General features: G+C 36.9%; 1 protein-coding gene and 2 non-coding genes across 6 annotated transcripts in view; 2 read left to right on the top strand and 1 right to left on the bottom strand.

Annotated features, from left to right (window-relative positions):
• LOC116136278 (F-box/kelch-repeat protein SKIP6) overlaps nucleotides 1-14173 on the bottom strand; it is a 34981-nt gene extending 20808 nt beyond the window's left edge. The window contains exons 1-4 of one of the 4 annotated variants that reach the window (XR_004129018.1): nucleotides 12997-14173; nucleotides 11913-12003; nucleotides 10787-11304; nucleotides 10307-10701 (exon numbers count right to left, since the gene is read on the bottom strand). Coding sequence is in view for 2 of the 4 variants with exons in the window: in XM_031421994.1 (XP_031277854.1) it covers nucleotides 13023-14114 (1092 nt within the window). In the remaining 2 variants the exon portion in view is untranslated. Of the gene's footprint in view, nucleotides 1-10306; nucleotides 10702-10786; nucleotides 11305-11722; nucleotides 12004-12996 lie in introns of those variants that run through there. The other 3 variants (XR_004129019.1, XM_031421993.1, XM_031421994.1) reach the window with 3 other exon arrangements.
• A 5189-nt stretch (nucleotides 14174-19362) lies between these two features.
• On the top strand, nucleotides 19363-19441 carry TRNAL-AAG. The gene has a single exon. It is a non-coding gene; the product is annotated as a tRNA-Leu (tRNA).
• A 2317-nt stretch (nucleotides 19442-21758) lies between these two features.
• TRNAL-AAG lies at nucleotides 21759-21838 on the top strand. The gene has a single exon. It is a non-coding gene; the product is annotated as a tRNA-Leu (tRNA).
• Nucleotides 21839-22044: the final 206 nt, after the last annotated feature.

Here is a 22044-nt window from a genome sequence, read left to right as displayed (position 1 = left end):
AATCAACACAACGATCGGTCGAAATAATGGTCAAGGCCTCCTTTTATCCACACAGTACACCCACACAGATTCTAACATCATCTAAAAGGGTAGAATATAAACAACCACATAAATAGAGAACATGAATATAAATGAAGAACATGTACATAAATAAAGAACAAGAATATAATAAAACTAAATATTAACATATTAAAGAACATAAATTAAAACATATATGAGATCTTTTGCTATCTATAACATTTTCAGAGTATTACAACACCCTTGAGGTTAGGGAAATTTAGAATATGAAAGAAACATGGAAGAAGTAAGTGAAGATGTGTAGAGAAAGTATGGAAGTGTAGAGAAAATATGGAAAAGAAGAGTGAGAGAAATAAACAAAAGTGTTTGCAAAGTTTTACAACAAAGTTCCTCCTCCCTCGAGAAGGGAAAAGCCTTTATTTATAGATAAAAGGGAGACACAAACTCATAAATGAGTCATTAATACAAGACTAACCTTTTTGACTTGGTTTTTTTTTTTTTTTTTTTTTTTTTTTTTTTTTTTTTTAACATTAAGTAGCCTCAATTCTTGACTTTTTACAAGGATACGAGAGATATAACATTGAGATGACATATTGCCATTTAGTCCACCGTTATTTTCGTAAAGGACACAAACTTATATTAGGACACGCGGGTCGTAATCGTCTGAAGATTGGTAAAGTGCCACGAGTCTTCATCCTAGAAGTCGAGACAACCCATTGATTGAATCCAGTCAGCAGGAATTTGTCGGGGAGATGTATCTGGATGAGTATCCGAAGAATTGTCTGGAATCTGAGATGTTGGCGCTGCAGATGTACGTGGTGATTCACGTATTGCTGTCGCTGGATTTATGGAGATAGTAATCACGGACTGCTGAAGCTCTTCTTCCTGCACAGTATCTAGCTGTGAGTCCGGGTACCACCATTCTGGATAAGATGAATTGTCACGAATTGAGCATTGATGGAACGTATGCATGCTGTTGTTTGGCTCGGAGTAATTTCTCAGTGTAGTCTGAGGAAAGAGTTCCCACGGAGCTCATCATGAGGATGGCCATATTGCAGATGGAATGATTTGATTTTTTTCAAAAAGGATATTTTGAATAGATCTAGTATCAACAGGATGATCAAACATATTATGGACGAGGTCATATGGATAGGACCGATGAAATGTGACTTGATGCTGTGAAAATATAGGCCGTTAGATCTGAAGAGTGATGTCTGTGAAAAAACAATATAGACCATGCCATTTGGTAGACATATGACCTTTGTATCGAGAAGTTGGTGAGTAAACACAGATTTCCATTGTCGGGTTTGAACCATCGAGAGAAAAGTCATCAAAGAGTGCAATTCAAGGGTTGAGGTTGACTGGTATTGGGAAATTATTTTCAACATATGATGGATCGGGAATTGAATGGCAATGTGGTATTAGTGTAACATACACAAAAGAACCATAATAATTCTTCTGGAAATATGATATCAAGACTTGGAGTAAACAAAAGATTTTTGAAAGGGGTAATTGGATGGACCCCTAACATATCATACATGGATTGATCACATTTTTCAATGCATGAAGTTGGTAAGAAAACATGAGGTGGTAGCATTTTATCAATGGTACGAGTTCGAACAAGTCATCGATTCAGGAGGTATATAGGAGTATAGTTGGTGAAAGGGATGATGAACATGAACTGGATTGGGTTAATGGTTGGAACATGAAATATGGAAGAGGTTTGGATCTAGGGTTCATGAAACCAACTTGTTTAGTTTTAGGTCTGGATAATAATCTGCAATGGGTGGTGTGACCTTTGATATGCTGGACGGTGAAGGATATTATTGAACCATTCTGTCCAGCGAAGTAACTGTTGATGTGGAACTTTTTTCTTGTGGAAATGTAGCACTTGATCAAAAGACTTCATATCCGTTCAACAAAGAAATGATATCCACAAGGTGGAATTCAAACTTTCAATGGCATTTTTTACTACTAATACTTCCTTGAAAGTAGAATGAAATGCTGCTGGTGTGGTTAAATGTCCACTCTGGTATCCCACACAATGTCGTACCTTGTCCATATCTTGTTCAAAAAGCACACGTACCCCATGAGTCAAGCATCGTCTGAAGAATGCGTTTCCTTGAAGAAGGAATCTTCATGCTGAGTATGGAAGGAGTGCGCTTGAGACTCTTTACTGCATTTGTCTGCTTTTCAGACCACTCTGGAGGATTTTTTAGGAAGAATTCGGATTTCTTTATCCGTCTTCCATTCATAAAGAGCGAAGATATAATCCCACTAAAGCTAGTCATCGGCATGTCACTAGAACATCTCAGTCTTGCCCAACAAGAATGTACTCAGCCTTTATCTCAAGGATTGATTGAACCCACGGACTCTCAATGGGCATGTGAAGCTTTTTATGTCAATAAACGGGCAGAATAGGCCAGAGAAAACTAGACTTGTTATCAATTATCAGCCTTGAATTTCTTTCTTCGTGATGATAAATTTCCTCTGCCTTCAAGACAAATTCTTTTTGCAAATCTCAATAATGCAAAGAGTTTTCCAAATTTGATCTCAAAGCTGGATTTTGGCAACTGGAATTCATCCTGATGATCGTCATAAGACTGTTTTCGCATTCCCAACAACACTACCAGTGGACAGTCTGGCTTTTTAACTTAAAGTCGCTCCTTCCCTGTTTCAAAAAGCCATGACGAAGATTTTTGCTTCCCTTCTGCATACATGTCTAATTTATATCGATGATATCCTTCTCTTTTCAAAAGATGATGAATCTATATACGTCTTCTTCGTGACTTTGTGTATCATCCACACTTATGGTATCATGCTCTCTGAGAAGAAAATGCAGTTAGGACAAACAAGATTGATTTTCTTGGTGGATGGTGATTGCAGGCAAGTATGATGTAGGGGTCCACAGATTATCCCTTTTCAAAATCTTTGTTTACCTCCAGGTATTGATATATTTCCAGAAGAATTATTATGGTTCTTTTGGTATATGTTACACCAATACCACATTGCCATTCAATCCGATCCATCATATGTTGAAAATAATTGCCCAATACCAGTCAACCTCAACCTGAATTGCACTCTTTGATGACTTTTCTCGATGGTTCAAAACCCTCGACAAATGGAAATCTGGTTTGCTCACCAACTTGCCCGATACAAAGGTATATGTCTACCAAAATGGCATGGTTATATGTTTTTTTCACAGACATCACTCTATCAGATCGACGGCCATATTTTTCATAGCATCAGTCACATTTCATCGGTCATATCCATATGACCTCGTCTATAATATGTTTGATCATCCTGTTGAGAACTAGATCTACTCAAAAAATCCTTTTTGAAAAAAATCAAATCATTTAGCTGCATATGGCCATCCTTTCATGATGATGCTCTGTGGGAACTCTTTCCTCAAGACTACACTGAGAAATACTCCGAGCCAAACAGACATGCATACGTTCCATCAATGCTCAATCGATGACAATTCATCTTATCCAGAATGGTGGTACCCGGACTCAGCCAGATACTGTGCAGGAAGAAGAGCTTCAGCAGTCTCGTGATTACTATCTCTATAAATCCGGCGACAACAATACGTGAAGCACCACGTACATCTGCCGCACCAACATCTCAGATTCCAGACAATTCTTGATACTATCCGATACATCTCCCCGATAAATTCCTGCTGACTGGATCAATCAATGGGTTGTCTCGACTTCCAGGATGAAGACTCGTGGCACGTTACCAATTTGTCAGACGATTAACGACCGCGTGTCCTAGTATAAGTAGTTGGTCCTTTACGTAAAATAAGGGTGGACTAAATGGTAATATGCCATCTCAATGTTATATCTATCGTATCATTTGTAAAAAGTCAAGAATTGTAGGCTACTTGATGTAAAAAAAAAAAAAAAAAAAAAAAAAAAAAAAAATCAAAGTAAAACGGTTAGTCTTATATTAAATGACTCATTTATGAGTGGTTGTCTCCCTTTTATCTATAAATAAAGGTTTTTTCCTTCTCGTGGGAGGAGGACTTGTTGTAAAACTTTGCAAACACTTTTGTTATTTCTCTCATCTTCTTTTCCATATTTTCTCTACACTTCCATACTTTCTCTACACATCTTCACTTTATTCTTCCATGTTTCTTCTATTTCTAATTTCCCTCAACCTCAAGGGTGTTGTAATACTCTGAAAATGTTATAGATAGCAAAAGATCTCATATATGTTTTAATTATGTCTTTAACATGTTTAATTTTATGTTTTCATTATGTTCGTTGTTTTATTTATTGTACATGTTCTTCATTTATTTATGTTCTCTATTTATGTGGTTGTTTAATATTCACTAGCCTTTAGATGATGTTAGAAAAGCATGGAGTTTATGCATGTGGGAAACTATGATAGCCGACCTAAACGAAACCAATCAACAAACGATCGGTCGCGAAATAATGGTCAAGGCCCTCCTTTTGAAGAAACTGAGCTGAATAGCCATGAGAGTGCTGACAATGTGCATTAATCCTGAGGAGATGATCAATCCGGTTTTGGAGATACAATTTGCTTTTGTAGCCGAGAAATCAGCAGAGTTTTGGTCTAAGACTGAGAGTCCAACTGATGAGTAACTAAATCAGTTTTTTTTCAAGTCTGGTCATGGTTTTGTTTTAGGCTAAAGCATTTTCAGTCTGCCAATTGAGAACTGCTTCAGCTTGGGAGATTTTGGGTGTGGATCCATCAGGTTGTATAACTTTGGAAGGAACCACTTTTGGGTTGTGAGTAGTTTCTTGAAGGGAAGGAAAATCGTGTCATAATTGAAATGTTGTCCTGTCTTTGTGGGCTCAGGGGATTGGATCATCATGACGGACTGAACAGGTGAAGTATGAGCAAGGGGTGAATGGGTTGGTTTATTCTTTGGCAATCCACCGCAGAGACTGTTGATAACATGGTAAAGGCTGTTTGAAGTAAGGTGATTGGCAGGTTTGGATAGTTTTAAAGGTGATTTGGGTTGAGGTTTCGGAGGGATGTCCCATGAGGGATTACTAGATGGTGAATCTTTTTTGGCTGTGGGAGAATACTTACCTGGACGGGGTGATGGGTGATCATGAAGGCCCATGGCCTAGGTTGTGAAGTTTTTTATGTCAATAAACGGCAGAACAGGCCAGAGGAAATTATCATCACGAAGAAAGAAATTCAAGGGCTGATAATTGATAACAGTCTGAGTTTTCCTCTGGCCTGTTCTGCCCATTTATTGACATAAAAAGTTCACAAGTTTCTTCAGAAGGAAGCAGAAATGAAGTCATTAAAAACTCAAATGGCATCGCTTCAGCAGGAATATCTTAAGCAAAAACTCAGACAACCACTAGACTTTCCCTGAAATGTCATTGGTACCAAACCCTTTTGATTCCACAACAGCATGGCTACAACCTTTTCCCCTTTCCCAAAAATTAGCCAACCGGTCTCACCTCATATACTTCTGGTGCTGTTCAAGCTTTTGGCAATACTGAACAGTTATATGCCAAGCTCCGTAAAGAACGTGATGAAAAGATCAAGCTGGAACGAGACCAAAGAAGCGAGAAAAGTTTCTTAGATCGCGACCCATCCGCTGATATTCCTGACTCTTTCTCTTCCAGTCACTCGATTTCCATTCCTAAGCCTCTTGTCCTTTATCTAAGGATAAGGCTCCAATGCACATAATGATGATGGAAGACCGCCAACCTTCTGCTAATCCTAACTCTTCAGAAAATCCCGTCTTTCCAATTTTATGGCTTTTTTGCGATACATGGCAGAAAGCAACGTCTTGCCGCCTCGGGTTGCACTATCCTTATCGTTTGAGGTGATATTACACATCCAGAGGTTGAACTTAAGCACTGGACTCCTCTTCAGCTTTATCACGTTTATGCTCTCATAATGACTAGCTTTAGTGGGATTGATATCTTCGCTCTGATGAATGGAAGACGGATAAAGAAATCCGAATTCTTCCATAATGGATGAGCACATTTAGTGAGAAAACAGCAGAGAATCTGCGCAAGAGCGGGAATAGCTGGGCCTTGATCTGCTCAATAGGATTGCCTTCAATCTGGAATAAATTAGGCTGTGTGGTCCAGGATTGGAAAAACATCTTGTACCGAACACCATCAGAAGGATTCTAAGTTTATTGAGTTTAGAATAAACATCAAAACCTAGAACCATGTCTTTATGGTAGATCGAATCAAGAACTTATGAAGTGAAAAATCCTGGGAGAATAAAATATATGGGTTTGCTAATCAGATGAGTAGTGAAATGCTCACTATTAGCATGAGATAGTAAGGATACATTGAGAGATTTGCCTGTAAAATAGCATGCGGCATGGATAGTGAAGGATGATGTTGTAGGATGGGTATGGATGGGAAGTCCCAGATATCAAAAAATGCTATGATGAAGGGCTGGAGTATTGGGGGAAGATCGAACTTTGCGTAGTATGTGATATGAGAAGGCTAATGATGGAAGGGATTGTGGTGCTTGTGGATATGGTATAAATAGTGACAATCACTTACTAGAGGACTCAGTATCAGTGGCTGCAAACTGGAAAATAGTGTCTGAAGTGGGTTTGTCATCCATGGAAAACCAACTTTCAACATATCACTCAGAAAAATCATATCTGTGAGCTAAGAAAGTTGTTGCATCATTTTGACTGATGCTTGGCTGTTTGGACAATTTTTGGCAAAATGACCCAAGCGTTTGCACAAATAACACCGATTTGAATGTTTTCCTTTGCGTTTCCTTTTTCGACGAAGAAACTTGCGGTACTTGAAACGTCGAAATTTGCGTGCCTGGAGCATTAGGTGGAGAAAACTTGATGCGTCTGGAATGAAACTTTTTTTGGTAGGACAAGAACATGAGCGATCAGATTTACATTTAATGCAAGTCTGGTTGACAAACCTTTGTCAGCTGTTTAGAACGCTTCAATAATCGTCAAAAAATTGTTTTTGAGAACAGAGCTTTTCCAGAGCAAGAATAACAAACTGGTAAATTTCACCAAGAGAAGTGGATCCAGTTGTTTGTTCTGGGATTGCATAGCTTGGTTGCTTCATGACTTAGGGATTTAGGAATTGATGCCAAAAAGGCTGCTTCATATTAGGATCATCCATACCCTAAGTATATGATATGTTTGACCATTTCTTTGTAATGCTGTCAGATCTTTCTTTTTTAGAGAACAGCATTGCATCTTGAAATATTCCTCTGACTTGGTTTCATAAAGGTGAGGTAATCCACAGAATTCATCATACATGAGATACAGGGCTTGGTTGATATTTGGCATTTGGATGAACAAATTTGTCTATACATCCTAAAGACTTACACCAATCACGGAGAATGCCACCAAATTAGCTGTAAACTGCGTAAGGACAGTAGAGACTTGGGCATTAGGTTTCAGCATCTCAGCTTGTAACCAGGCCTGAAATATCTACATTCGAGTTCTCCATGTGTGGAGGAAGATCATCGACGGTAAAAGTATGGAGCTTTGCGAGGCTGTAAAAGAGTCACGTTCAGCCAGGAGTATGACGAGATTGTCGATACATAGGCGGAGAGTCTGGAATGGAATCATCACCTTCAAACATCTCATCATCGACCTTAGAAACAACAGTTGGTCTGGACGATTCAGGTTTATGGGTCATCAGTTGGGGATAAACATGATGATGTGATCAGAAGTATCACTGTCAGAGTCAAAGTCACTTTCAAAGGATTCAGCATCGAAGTATATCGGCTTCTGATTCTGTTTGGAAGGTAGATAGAGAATCTTGAGAAAGACCAACATATCAACATGGATTGACCAATTTTTCAAGCATTGAAGTTGGTAGAAAAACATGAGGGTGGTAGCATTTTCATCAATGGTACGAGTTCGAACAGGTCATCGAATTCAGGAGGTCCATCCAGATTAACCTTTTCAAAAATCTTTGTTTTACCTCCAGGTCTTGATATCATATTTCCAGAAGAATTATTATGGTTCTTTTGGTATGTTACACCAATACCACATTGTCATTCAATTCCCGATCATCATATGTTGAAAATAATTTCCCAATACCAGCGTAACCTCAACCCTGAATTTCTCCGATGGTTCAAAACCCTCGACAATGGAAATTTGTGTTTGTCACCAAACTTGCCGTACAAAAGGTCATATGTCTACCAAAATGGCATGGTCTATATTTGTTTTTCACAGACATCACTCTATCAGATCTGACAGCCTATATTTTTCACAGCATCAAGTCACATTTCATTGGTCCTATCCATATGACCTGTCCATAATATGTTTATCTCATGTTGAGACTAGATCTATTCAAAAAATCATTTTTGAAAAAATCAAATCATTCCAACTGCAATATGACCATCCTTCATGATGATGCTCCGTGGAAACTCTTTCCTCCAGACTACACTGAGAAATTACTCTGGTCATGTTCACTACTGCAGTACGGGAACTGGACTTTTGCTGTAGGTATGTGATATGAGAAGGCTAATAATATTTTAAATATATTTTTTGTATTGAATAATTAAAGAAATCAATAAAAAAAAAAAAGTATATATGAAATATATATTGTATTGTACATTCTTATTTGTTTCTGAATTTAGCTATTTGACCACTGGCTACAATCAAGTCGCTCTCTGGTAGCCCTTAAACATCAAATACAGATGGAGTGAGATCTCTTCGTTCCTCATCGTGCTTTCGCATGCCTCATACGTATGGCTACAGTACGGCCTACGCTTCTGATTGCTCCAGGACTCATTAATTTCTCCCAACCGTTCGATATATCATTCACGCAAATATGCTTATATTTATTGCGCACACAGTTCTGTACAAAAGCCCAGGACCCATCATGCTGGTAGGGAGGAGTCTTCTTAACTGTTCTTTAAACTGATCTCTACAGAAATAGATACGCTTGTGAATTTTTAACCAGCTACACTTAAACCAATGGCCCTCCAAGTCTAGTTTGTCATTCTCAGCGAGCTGTTTCCAATTTCAATAGTCCACCCATTCTTTAGAGTGCAATACACACGAGAGAAATTGATATCCAATTGTTCTCACCTCAGGGTCAGCAAACTTGCGCAAGATGCAGAAGTCACCCGCTCCATGTGTGCTTGTAAACATACTCTTGTGTATGCTTTGACCATCACGATCTATTGAATGTCTATAATTGTGAGAAAGGGGCGCTTAGTGAGCTCAAACGGTTCAAATACAACATTAAATATTAACAAAAATAACGTAATAGATGAAACGCCTCCAAAGAAAGCCACCATGCAGTCCAAATGAGAATCTATTTTTTGGTCATCAAATATGAAAATATCTACATTTTTCTTCTTCCTTGCTCTTCATTCAATAATTTCAAATCACTTCCAAGGTGCAATTTTGGGAAGCTAACTCAATTCTTTCTTCTTAAATTTAGGGACCTTAATGTTCTTTTAATCACTGCTACACCTTTGAGGCCACAGAATTTTACAGAGCTGGGATCATCAAAATATCTAGTATAATAACAAATCCCTAGGGTTAGATTGACTCTTATCTATTCTCCCATAACAAATTATAGTCTGTTTCATAAATATCACCTACGTATTCAAATGGACATATTTCATTCAATTTATTCATCAGCCAATAGTGTTGATTATATATTTAAGAAAACAATCCTATGGCCTAAAAGATCAGCATAAATGACATTGAAAACTACCACTCAAAGAAAAAACCCAAAAAAACATTAATAGTAATATCTCCAATTACACACACTCACACACAACAACACAGAGCATAGTATAAACACAGGATTCTTCGGAAACTAAAACCTTTCCAAAGACAACAATAGATCATGAAAAATCCATAATACAATACAATATTACATAAATCTACCTTGAAATGAATCAGAAGAACATTAGTACAATTAAAAAAAAAAAAAAAAAAACCCTGCACCGTGCCTATGCTGATATTCAAAAGTAGTACCAAATAACTATAATTTTAAATTAGATTTGCGAGTATAACATTGTTCATCGAGCCAAAATTGAGAAACAACAATGAACAAGATGTATCAATTAGCAATCGAACACAAAGACTTATCACAAGACTAAACCATTCAGAATCCAAACTGGGTTCTCCCGAAACGCAAAACCATCATTAGTCAAACCACAGAACCCGAAAACATGAACTTGATACAATTAAATTCAATTCAATTAAAGGCGATAACAATTGCGCAAAAAACTGAGTCTTTTCTAGACCAAATTCTTCTCTAATATCGAAAGATAGGAAAAGAGAAATCGATAAGCATGATTTCAGATCAGAAATCACAATGAGAGAAAAAAAAAAAAAAATCTTTAACGCCTCGAAGATATGAGTCTGCAAATAGTGATTCGACGATATTAATGAAGTGGAAAAGAAAGGTCAAGTCACTGGGGTTTCCTTATACCTTCTGCAATGTTTTGGTGCTGTACATTCAAGACAAGTTGTCCCTCGGTTTGGTATGAGTTGGCGTAGGTACAACCTTGTGATCCTTGATGAAATAAAACTATCAGCTAACATTTCAATGTCCAAAAAAAAAAAAAAAAAAAAAAAAAACTACAAAGGAAAGCACACTCTTAACAATGAGTTAACTAAAAATTTAAAACACTTAAAAAGAAATCTGCATCCCCCAGTAACTCAGCCATCTGTTCATATCCGATGTTTACACCAGTCTCATCGAACAACACAACCTGCAATTACATGAACAAAAACAAAACTTGTTACCAAAAAACAACAGCTTTTAGAAGTAGAAAACAACAAAGTTTGAGACCATACCCAATCATCAGAGCTGATAAGGTTCACCACCGCCGCATCCTCATCCTCATCCTCATCCTCAACCCTGAGCCTTCACATCACTAAAATTCAAAAAATTTAAATTTTGAATTAAAGAAGCACAAGAAAAGCAGGCGTAACTTAAACACCGTGCGTTTTTAGGATTGGATCGAACTTGAGCGTCATCAACACTACAATAATGTTTGAGCTTTCCCAACATACTCCTCCACTAATAACTGCACAACAGTTGACCTCTTTTTCCCAACCGTTAAAATTCGTATGGGCAATGCTCTCTGCTCAAAATAATATCAAATCAAACAACTCGGTGGAGAAAATCCAGTCGTGGTGGCGGTTTTTGGGAACGAACATGAGAGAAACTCGAGGTGAATCATTGGCTGGACGGGTGAGTCGAGAACGGCGACTAGGAGGAGGTGGTAGTGATGAGAGAAGGGGTTTGGGAATTGTGAAGGTGATGAAGCGTTTATGGTGGGAAAATGAGTGGTTTGCTACGTGGAAGAACTCTGAATCAACGAAATCACGACTTTTACAAAATGGATGGAAAATTTATAAAAATAAAATGAAATTGCATGTGTAATTAAAAAATTAAACATTAAATAGATGATTATATGTTTCCATTTTCTAATATTATTTGAGTGTTTCATATCAAAACTCATTTTTATGTACATTACGAGAATATAAAATCAAACATTTTATTATCATTTTTGGAAACAAAAATATGAAATACAATATGCCCAATCCATCTAGTAACTAATTTGGTTGTAAATTAATTCATTTTATCCCATTATCTTACATTTGCGGAAATGTCTAATCAATTACCACATGGGTTGAGATTCCCGTAATATTAGTGATAGCAAAAATGAGAATGACATCGGCTGGATATCGTGAAGCGAAAATTCTGATAACACATTATTTTATTTTTATTAGAAAGAAAGATTACAAGCAAAGTAGTGATAAATGATTTGAATGTATATAGGAAGTTGCGAAGAAAGTAGTAAATTGCATGAATTATATATATACAACAAATTTTGACAAGTAAACACATGAAATACATTTGAGTTTATTTTATTTTCAATTTATTATGGCGTTGAGCTTGAGCAAGTCACCTGACCTGAAACCGAAATAGCTTTCTTCAAACCCTCTGTAAGATTGGACCAGCCAACGAGCAGATGAGGGCTTTGCCCAGCTCCATTTTCACCCTTCTGGGTAAGTAAGTAAATAAAAATTAAGTCATGTATCTTGAACAAGCAAGCAATAAAGCCAGAAATATCCCAAGTTCATTTTGGTTATTAGCGATTGTGAGTTATGATAGATCCATCACCCATCAGAGCATTCATATTTGCGCAGGAAAATATGAAACTACTTGAAGGACAAGACTTTTACGCGCAGCTACTTCCAGCAGGATTGTTTATCAGAAACTAAGGCAAAGAAACTGCAAATTCATAACTAGTATGGACAAGCAAATATGGGAAAACAAAGTTGCAAGCCCAAGTATCTGCATTAGGAAACTTTTCTTTCGGAACCTATTTAGCGAACTCACATTCAAAATGGAACCCTAACCGAAACTTACACTATTTGAAAGTAGTAATTAGTTATAAGGATTCGAACCACCCTGTGAAAGCAAACCAAAAGCCTGATCACTTGATTAAACACTTTGAGTTTCGCATTAGCAACCTTTAACAAGACAATCCTAACTAATCCAATACCACTCAAAAACCTTGTCGCTCTTTTTCACACAAATTTAAAGATTTCCTACTTTTCAAACCCATAGTAACTACTGTTAACTAATTCAATAACTTCAAACTTTCAGTACAACATGTACTTGGTCCGAAGCAATCAAACCCTAGACCTCGTGAGAGCAAACCATGAAGCTGATGGCTTGACTGACCCTCAAGTTCGGGATTAGCAACCTTTACAAGATACTTCTAACGAATCCAGTACTCATTGAGAATCTTGTCCCTCTATTTAACACAAGTCTTCAATAACTTTCAAACTTATAGTAACCGTCATTAACTAATTCAACATTCTTTATTAGATTAGTAACTTAAAAAAAAAAAAAAAAAAAATCATAATCAATGCCAAATTATACAAGCAAAACCACCAATAAGCAAGCCAATACCACGAAACACAAACTTGAATCACAAAAATTCCAAGCAACAACAATCAAACAACAAAACGAACGAAAAGAAACATACCCAAACCAACAAAATTACTCAAACATTTACACTGTGACTGCCGCGCAATTCACAATCGTCGACCCCTCAGGAACCTTAAGCACCACATTACACCACAAAATCCTTCCCCACAACTCCCCACCCTCACCCCTCTCCACATCAATTTCAGCACACCAAACCTCGACCTCACTTCCTCCTCTCCCCTCCCACACCACCACTAACTTGCCCCCTACATTCGCCATCGTTGCGCCGCACAAAAACCGCGGCAATGACAAACCCTTCTTCACCCCCTTCCCTCCCACCACCCCCTTAACCTCCCGCCACACACCGCTATCAAAACCCCTAATTTTCCCCAAATAATCATAGCAATACAACACTCCATCCACTACACACCCCCTCCCTCTCCATCCCAAATCCAATTCACTCTCCACACTCTCCCAACTCATCTCTTTGGGATCAAACTTCACCCCACCTCTATCAGCCATTGCATAAACTTTGCCCCCTATTACAACACTTGCGTGCATCCATTTGTCACGCACATCACACTCAGTGTGAACCACAGGCTGCCATGTGTCAGTTTTCGGGTCGAAAACTTCTGCCCAGTTTCTGCTTTTTGACCACGTGTCCACTAAACACCCGCCGAGGACATACACTTTACCGTCCACCACTCCGGCCGCCGGGAACTCGCGCGCCACGCGCATGCTGGGGGCTCTTTCCCACGTGTTTAGCCGGCAGTCGAGGGCCCACACGTGCGAGGACGGCACATCGTCGACGGACCCCCCGATGAGGTAGAAAATGTGACCGACGACGGCGACAGCGGAGCCGACGAGAGGCGGGGATGGGAGTGGGGGGAGGGGGGCGAGGAGAGGTTGCTGACGGTGGGGGGACTGGTGGAGCGTATAGAAGAGGAGGGAGCGCGTGGAGGGGACGCGGAGGGCGAGGCAGAGGGACGGCTGGGAGGAGTTGAGGATGGCGCGTGTGGTGTAGAGGAGAGGGGAGGAGAGGAGGGCGCGTATGGATTTGGAGACGGAGGCGAGAATTGGGTGGAGAGAGCGGGGGATTCGAGCTAGGATGTTTATAGCGACGTCGTTTGGGAGGGAGGGGATTAGGGTTTCTTGCGGTGGCTGTGCGGTGGACATTGCGGTGGTTGGTTGGCTGTGGATTGAGTGAGTAGCTTAACTTGAGAAGTTGAAAGTTTCGGTATAAGTTGAGTTTTTCGTTGTGGGCTCTTTATTTGGGCGTAGCCCAAGCCCAATACTTATTATTTTGAACAAATTAAAACAACGATCCAAAGGAAACGGAAAAGTAATACTATACATTTAAAGTCATTTTACCATATCAACCCTTCAATAATACAAAAACATCACTTCAAAGTTCAAACGAGAAATTTAAAATATCGTCATTTAAAACATATAATATTATATAAACGAATATATATATATAATTATTTTGGACAATGATTTATGTTTTAGAGTTGTTATCATATCTTTTACCGTATGAGTACGTAATAGCTTGTTAGCATGGATACCAGCTTGTTAGCATGGATGCCTTCTTGTTGAAGCCAAAATATTTTTAGTTTTTCAAATATGTTTAGAGCTTCATAATACAAAACTTTTTATATTTTCGTACTATTATCCCTATGATTATTTCCTTTCTCTTCTTGTATAATTGTAACAATGATTTCTCATTTGGTTGAAACATATACGATTTGTTGCTCATTTGGATAATCGAAGAAAATATTAATATACATTCGATTAGTGTAGTGAAGTTGTCGAATCTGATCACTCAATTCTATAGTGACTATTTTATTCTCTTCATCCACTTCATTTGTAATTTACAATTCATTAACATTAGTTGTCCTAATTTTGCAGCGTTTAAAACTATTGACAATTGTCTGCGGCTTCACATTAATTAACCATGCATCAACTACATTTACAGTTTCATCAATGACACTTATTTTTGCTGGTTTTAAGAAACTATCTTTTATCCGTTTTAAAAGCAGACAATTGAAGCGCTGAATTGAAATCATAATATTACTAAACTATGAATTGAAATCCTAATACTGTACTACTAAAACATGGATTATAAAATAAGAAACCAAAATTATAATTTTTGTAACTACATTTTCATTAAGTTATAACCTTCTTATAATAATAAAATTACTTAGTCCCACCATTATGACTATAAAGAGATTTTACTCTATATATATATATATATATATATATATATAAGAAGTAAAATTAAGTGATGTTAATATATATTTAGGAGATCAAGAGCATCTTCAAATAGTTTTCATTTGAGATGAAATGAAAAGAGTAATATTACACATTTTAAGTTGTTTCCTTACATCTATTTATTGTATATGTCTTATTTTATAAGATAATATATCCTGAGATGATATCAAAACTTGAGATTTTATTTGAATGAAAATTACAGAAAACAGGACTTAAAGTGAAACGATGCAAATATAAATTTAGAAAGGTCTCGAGCATCTTTGAGATTCAAATAGAATTTTTTTGTGGAACGAACGTGATTCGTCATCTATTTAAAATTAAAAATAAAAATATACCATTTAAAATCCAAAAATTCGAAATAGTTATTGGGCTTGGGCTAAGACTGAAATAGAATTTAAGGACTCATTGGCAGGTGTATATTAGTTTTTTATTATCAAAATAATTCCTTGAATCAACCGTGACATCCCACATCATTATATAAGATTTGGAGTCATTAGCAAAATGTAGATGCATTTTGGTGAAACTTAATGGGATGACTTCGTGAGAAGAATTTGTCATATCTCACATAGATATCACTAGCGAATGAGCCTGTTCTTTAGAGGACATGAGTTTCGTAAATTGTCTTACATAACCGACAAAATCTATTTGATTGGACCGTTGTTTGAGCCTGTGACTGAGCCTTTGTAACTTTTCAGCCAATAAACGACATGGTCCCAACCAAGGTTTCGCGAAATACCAAGTGCCCACCCCTGGTTTCATAAATTTCAGATTCACACCCTTAAACTAACTGAAGATAAGTTTAATATAACGGTGAGAGGGTAAAATGGTCATTTGGCAGGAGAACCAAAAAACTCTCTCACCTCAATCTCTTCATCTTCTGCTTTCTTACCGGCCCTTTTTCGGTCCTTTCCGGTGATTGTGTCTGCCCAGCCACTGGTCGGACTTGCCTTGCCCAGATCTAGCCGTGATTGTCCATCTCCTTCTTGAATTTCTCCATTTTTTTCTTCTTCCCTGCCTGACTTTTGCCATTTCCCCATTGATTCCGGCAAAGAAAATTCCTCCCGTCACCGCCATTCACCTCACTGATCTCCCCTCACAGAAGCCCCTTCCATTCTTGACAGTTGTTTGGTAGTCGTCCGTCACTTCATCATCTCTTCGCGCGACAGCTAGGTTTGGGTTGACTTGGAGCCTTCTTTTGGAGTTCGATTTGCTGGATTTTTGTTGTGTTTTGATTTGTTGATGGGTTGAGGGTTTTTTCTGGCTATTTTTTCCACCGTCGACCGTTGATTTTCCTTACCACTGCCGTCACCCACCACCTGCTTGAAGTATTGCCCTAACTAACTCCCAGCCCCAGGTAATATTTACCAATTCGTGGATACGGATGAGTTTGAAGAAAAATATGAAGATGGAGAAATCATCCTGCCGGTTGTAATTGTTGGGAGAGATTTAAGTCGAGTTTAGAATTCAATTTTAATAATGACTGTTTCTTTCGAAACATGACCTTTAATTTGTTCATTACTATTATTTATTTAGAGAAATAAGAATTTCAAGTATCCTATAATTCTTATTAATTTATTGTGAAAGGAAACCAAAAAATTATTTGGAATGACTAGAAACAGAATTGTTCATGGCAGTCCATGGGGTTTGGGTTTTCTTCTTCTTTTGGTTTGGTTTATTGCGTTTCTTGGCGTGAAGGTTACTAATTATCTGTTTAATTAGTTTTTAGTTTAAATTTATGCTGCAGCTTACAAGTTGTTCATAATGTGATTGAATATTTACTAAATTTCAGAAAACAAAATAGTGTTCAGTATTGGCTGGGTGGCAGCAGTGGCTAGGTGGCGGTGGTGGTGGTGGCAACAGTGGCAGTGGCAATGGTTGGGTTGGCTGGAGAGGGGAAGAATGTGAAGATTGAAGAAGAGGGTCTTATTAAAATAATTAAGAGAGTTATTTTCTAATTCTACTAATTTGGGGGTTAAAAGTAATTTATTAATTTATTTGTCAAGGGTAGTATGGTAATAGTACTCTCTACTCTTGTGTCATAATCTAACAATTGCTAACATTGTTGGTTTTTGGGTGGAAATCTGGAATTTATGAAACCATGGCGGGCAATGTAATTTCGCGAAACTTTGGGTGGGTACATAACGTTTACTCTTTTACAGCTGATGAAGGTGACTCTTTGTAATTTCATGGCGGCATGTGACAATTCCTAACATTCTGCAATAGTGCCCACCATGTTTATTTCTGCATGCTTAATTTACAAGCTCTCATAATTTATATTTATCAGAAAATACAGCTAGCTATATCTCTGCCACCAGCCATGGCCACTTAAACACTACCATAGAAATTCGATTTCTTTATTTAATTATACATTAATCTTAATTTGGTACACACTTCATTTTACCATCAATTGGTGGTTCTCGTTTTAAGAAAGTAAAAGTTTTCCATTTTCTTTATATTTCTTTCTTTCATTTAACAACTAATATCATTTTTTTTCTTCTTAAATAATAATCTAGAAATTCTCTGATTTTGTTTTGTGAATCTAAACACGTTTGAAATTCTTATAAAACCTTATAATATTTGAGAAATGAGAAACATCGACATTACAGTAAGGAGATATCTACACCACTAAAAGGGAGAAATACATTGATGCCATTCTCGATGCTATATTATCCTTACATACATCCAATAAAAAAAATAGTAAACGACTTTTTCCCACCCAAATAATGTCTTAATGACACTGTCTCACCCACATTTTTAAAATACCATTTTATTATTTAAAGCACAATTTTATTAGTAATTTACTATTTAAAGCACAGTTTTGTTAGTAATTTCTGTTGTGAAGAAGGTAGGATGGTCAAAAGTCCCCTATTTATAATGTCATGATGGTCAATTAACAAAACCCCCATCTCCACCCAACTGATTGCTGGATTAGGCTAGATCCGGCTTGATTCTAGCATCACCGAGACCTCTCGACCCCACCATCAGATTCCTCACATCACCCACACCAAAACACTCTCACTCCCATGTCGTTGCTCCTTCCTATAGTCGGTCAACGGCCACTGCTCTTTTGCAACCCAATTAGTTGTTTGTGGAGTTCGATTGGCAGGACAAATTTATAGGAATTTGTTGTGTGTATTGAGAAGGTATTTTTTTTTTTTTTTTTGTGGTGGTTGTGTTTTGCTGGTGATTTTTCTGGTTTTCCACCATTCCCTAGCTTTCCGCCTCCCCACCCTAACGCACACCACTTGTCGACAATTTGCCCCAACCAAACCCAAGCCTTTCTAACATCCCACCCTACCTACTTGACTTTTTTTTCCCAACCGCCTTTTCCCTACACACAAGCCTAGGTGTGGTGTGTGTTGAAGTGCGTGCTCAAGCGTGTGCACATTGCTTGGCTTGGGAAGCAGCAAAAAATCTAGCTGTTTTTAGATGGGTGGTCGCAAAATGCGACTATCTTGTGGATGGCAATGGCAGGTCGCAGGTCCTGGCAGCAAACGACGAGATGGGAGGGCGAGTGGAGGCAGGGGTTTTGCTAAGTGGAGGGTGGGGGTTTGATTAGTGCTGTCAGGGAGAATTTCCTATTCAGATGCACCGAAAAGTGTCGCACAAAGGGAAAACGTGCGAAAGAGGCGTGGCTCTGTCGACGATAAGTGAGATTGTGGGTTAGGGTGATAGGCTTTTTTAAGGGATTTTCATTTTTACAATAAAAAATAATATTATATTAATATTTAAGAAGGACATTAATAATCTTATGATATACTCATATTTATCCTCCCAACTAAATATATTAATATAATATACTCTCCATTTTATTATAACCAACCAAATAATTCCCTAAATATTTTTAGTAATTTTAAGTTGATTTATCTTCTATTAATATAATATTTTTTCTTATAATAAAATATGATATGATCCAAACGCAGTTTAAAGGTCAAATGTCTTTTAAATGATCCTTTTTGTAATTTTTAAACAATGATTGAAAATAATAGTACTGCTAAACTATATTTTTGGTATTTTTTAATATTTTTATTGTGTCAAATACGTGAATACGTTATCCTATTATAAAATAAAGTGTCATTGAGTTGAGTTTGACTAAAATTCCAAACATCAAATATTATGGGGTATATGTTAAATACGGTTTGAAAAGCACAAGGTTGGATGGCCGAGTTGGTCAAGGCGCCAGATTAAGGTTCTGGTCCGAAAGGGCGTGGGTTCAAATCCCACTCTCAACAATGCTAAATTTTTTAGTCCCTGGGTCTTGTACTTAATTTATTTAATACCGTAAGTTTGAGAAGAATTACTTTCCCCCCTGAAAATTTGTTAAATACTCAAAATCCTCCTAAAATGGCCAATTTGTCTCTAAATTCCTACTTGATTTTTTTTGAAAATTTGACAAACGCTCATTTCCCCTCTTGAAAATTTGTTAAATACTCAAACCCCCAATGGCCATTCTGTCTCTAAAATTCCTCCTGGAATTTTTTATAAATACTCAAAGTACCTCCTACAATGGTAATTTGATATCTCAAAAATAATTCTCGACATTTAAATTTTGTTTATTATTTTACCAAGGGGAAATATTATTCGAGTCTATGTTTGTGTTAAAATTGATTAATTTTTTGAGTTCGGGAAGGAATCAAATAAATAAATTAATATTATGAAACGTAAAATAAGAAAATTTTATTGTCAAGGAGACAGATATCTTTCACATTTTACTTAAAAAAGTTAAAAAAAAAAAAAAAAAAACAAGAGCTCATCAAAAACTTCTAACGTTTGATCTTTTTTTTCATAGATGTAAAACAACTATTTAATCAGCAATAATTCTTCTTTATTGTAATCAAACAACACAATAATAATTAACAAGCAAGGCCGTCTCTACAACATTTGTGACCCTAGACAGGAGTTACTTTGGGGCCTCTAATAATATAAGCATATATTAATTTTATTTTATTTTTTTATTTTTTCTTTTTTTTTGCCTTTTGAGAAAAATCACTAACAGAGGTGGATAGCATCGACAGCTAACAAGTTAGGTTGGTGGGGGGGTTTTGGAGAGTAAATGTTAGAATGATGGGTGGTGAATGGGTGATTTCCAATGCCAAGATGATAAGAAAGACTTAGAAGTCACGGCCCAAAAGGTATCAGTGCTGCGATTCGCAGAGTAAACGGATGAGGTATATGAGGGGTTTTGGTGAGAGGGCTAAGGGGAGGAAGATGTGTGTCGGGAAAGGCCAATATGTTGGGTACATGTCGAAAAGCTGGAAATGGTTGTCGTGTGGTGGAGTTGGGTTGCGAGATTCATAAAAAATCAGCCAAATCAAGGGCTATCAAGGTTGGGAAATGATAAAATGATGATTTCGATTGATTTGGTGAGAAAATCGACCGAAATCAACTCCAAACCACTGGCGGCAGGAGAGGGCTAAAGATGATTTATGTATGTCAAATTTTGGGATTGAATTGGGAATGAGTAATTTGAGATATGTAAATGACTATTTTAGCCTTTCTTGTTAAAAGAGATTCAATGTGTTAATTTAAGGGTATAAATTGGAAATACGAAATTAGAGTACAAACTTGCTATTTTATCAAACTTTGGGTGAGAATTTACGTAAAAATTTTAAATAATTGAGCTTTTTTTGGCTTTTTTTGGGGGGCCCCTTGGCTTGATAAGAAATTATAAACCAATTTCATTTTGAAAGATATTAAAAAAAAAAAAAAATTATAAAATTGGCCCCATTTTTTGGGGCCCGAGGCAGGTGCCTCCCTGCCTACCCCTTAAGCCGGTCCTGTTAACGAGTTTTAGACATTAGTTTTTGTAGTCAATTAGCCTCGATCATACGAGCATTAAAACCTAAACACAACATAAGTTAATCTACTTTTTAAACTAAAATGAAAATAAGGGATTAAATTATTTGATGAGAGATATGTTAACTCTTAAACATGTATGTGAACTTGACACTAAAGTACCCACTTGGAATTGTTCATTTAGCTAGTTAAAAATATATCATTATCACTTCATATTTTACGTATTAGTCATTACCTTTTCAACTGTTTGGATTATGATTTATCAATAGTTATAAATCAGCGTTTGAAATTAAGTCAAAAAGTTAAGTTATTATAAGTTGACCCAATTTAAATTATGACTTTTTGGAAAATAAATCAAGTATTAATTGCAATAATTTGCTTATACATAATTAAAAAGGAAGACCTTGGAGGGTTTTTCTCTCTCTCTTCTTTTTTTTTTTCATTGAAAAAAAAAGCCGAAAACTCGGGTTCCAACCTAAAAACTTGAAGCTTTTGGCATAAATTTAAGAAATAAAATGTCAGGAAAGTATAGTCTGTGGGTTTCATACATATCAATGTATATAAAAAAAATGGAAAAGAAAGATGTTTTTTACTTTTTATTCATTACTTTATCACAATTTTTCATATTTGTTTAAGGAAAATAAGAAATGCTTTTTCATTTTTAGAAATGTTTTCAGAATACGCATTTCAAATTTTTTGAAACGGAATCTGGTATTTCCAATAATAAAATACTTTGAAAGTCTTGAACAGCAGGTTGAGATGGCCGAGTTGTCTAAGGCGCCAGATTAAGGTTCTGGTCCGAAAGGGCGTGGGTTCAAATCCCACTCTCAACATAATTGGTGTTTTTTTAGTCCCGAGGTTTTGTATTAAGATCATTTAAGCCCATTCTCACAACATTTATATAGGTACTCTGCGGATCAATTTCCTTCCTATAAATTGATAAAACACTCAAACCCCCCCTTACAATGGTCTACATCTCTTGTCCTCCCTCAATTTTGATAAACACTCAAACTCACCCCCATAAATTATAATGGTCATT

Source organism: Pistacia vera, unplaced genomic scaffold (genome assembly GCF_008641045.1).
Source record: "Pistacia vera cultivar Batoury unplaced genomic scaffold, PisVer_v2 Contig310, whole genome shotgun sequence".
NCBI lineage: Eukaryota > Viridiplantae > Streptophyta > Magnoliopsida > Sapindales > Anacardiaceae > Pistacia > Pistacia vera.
The sequence above is the reverse complement of the archived record's forward strand: the minus strand, read 5'-3'. Positions and strand labels throughout refer to the sequence as shown.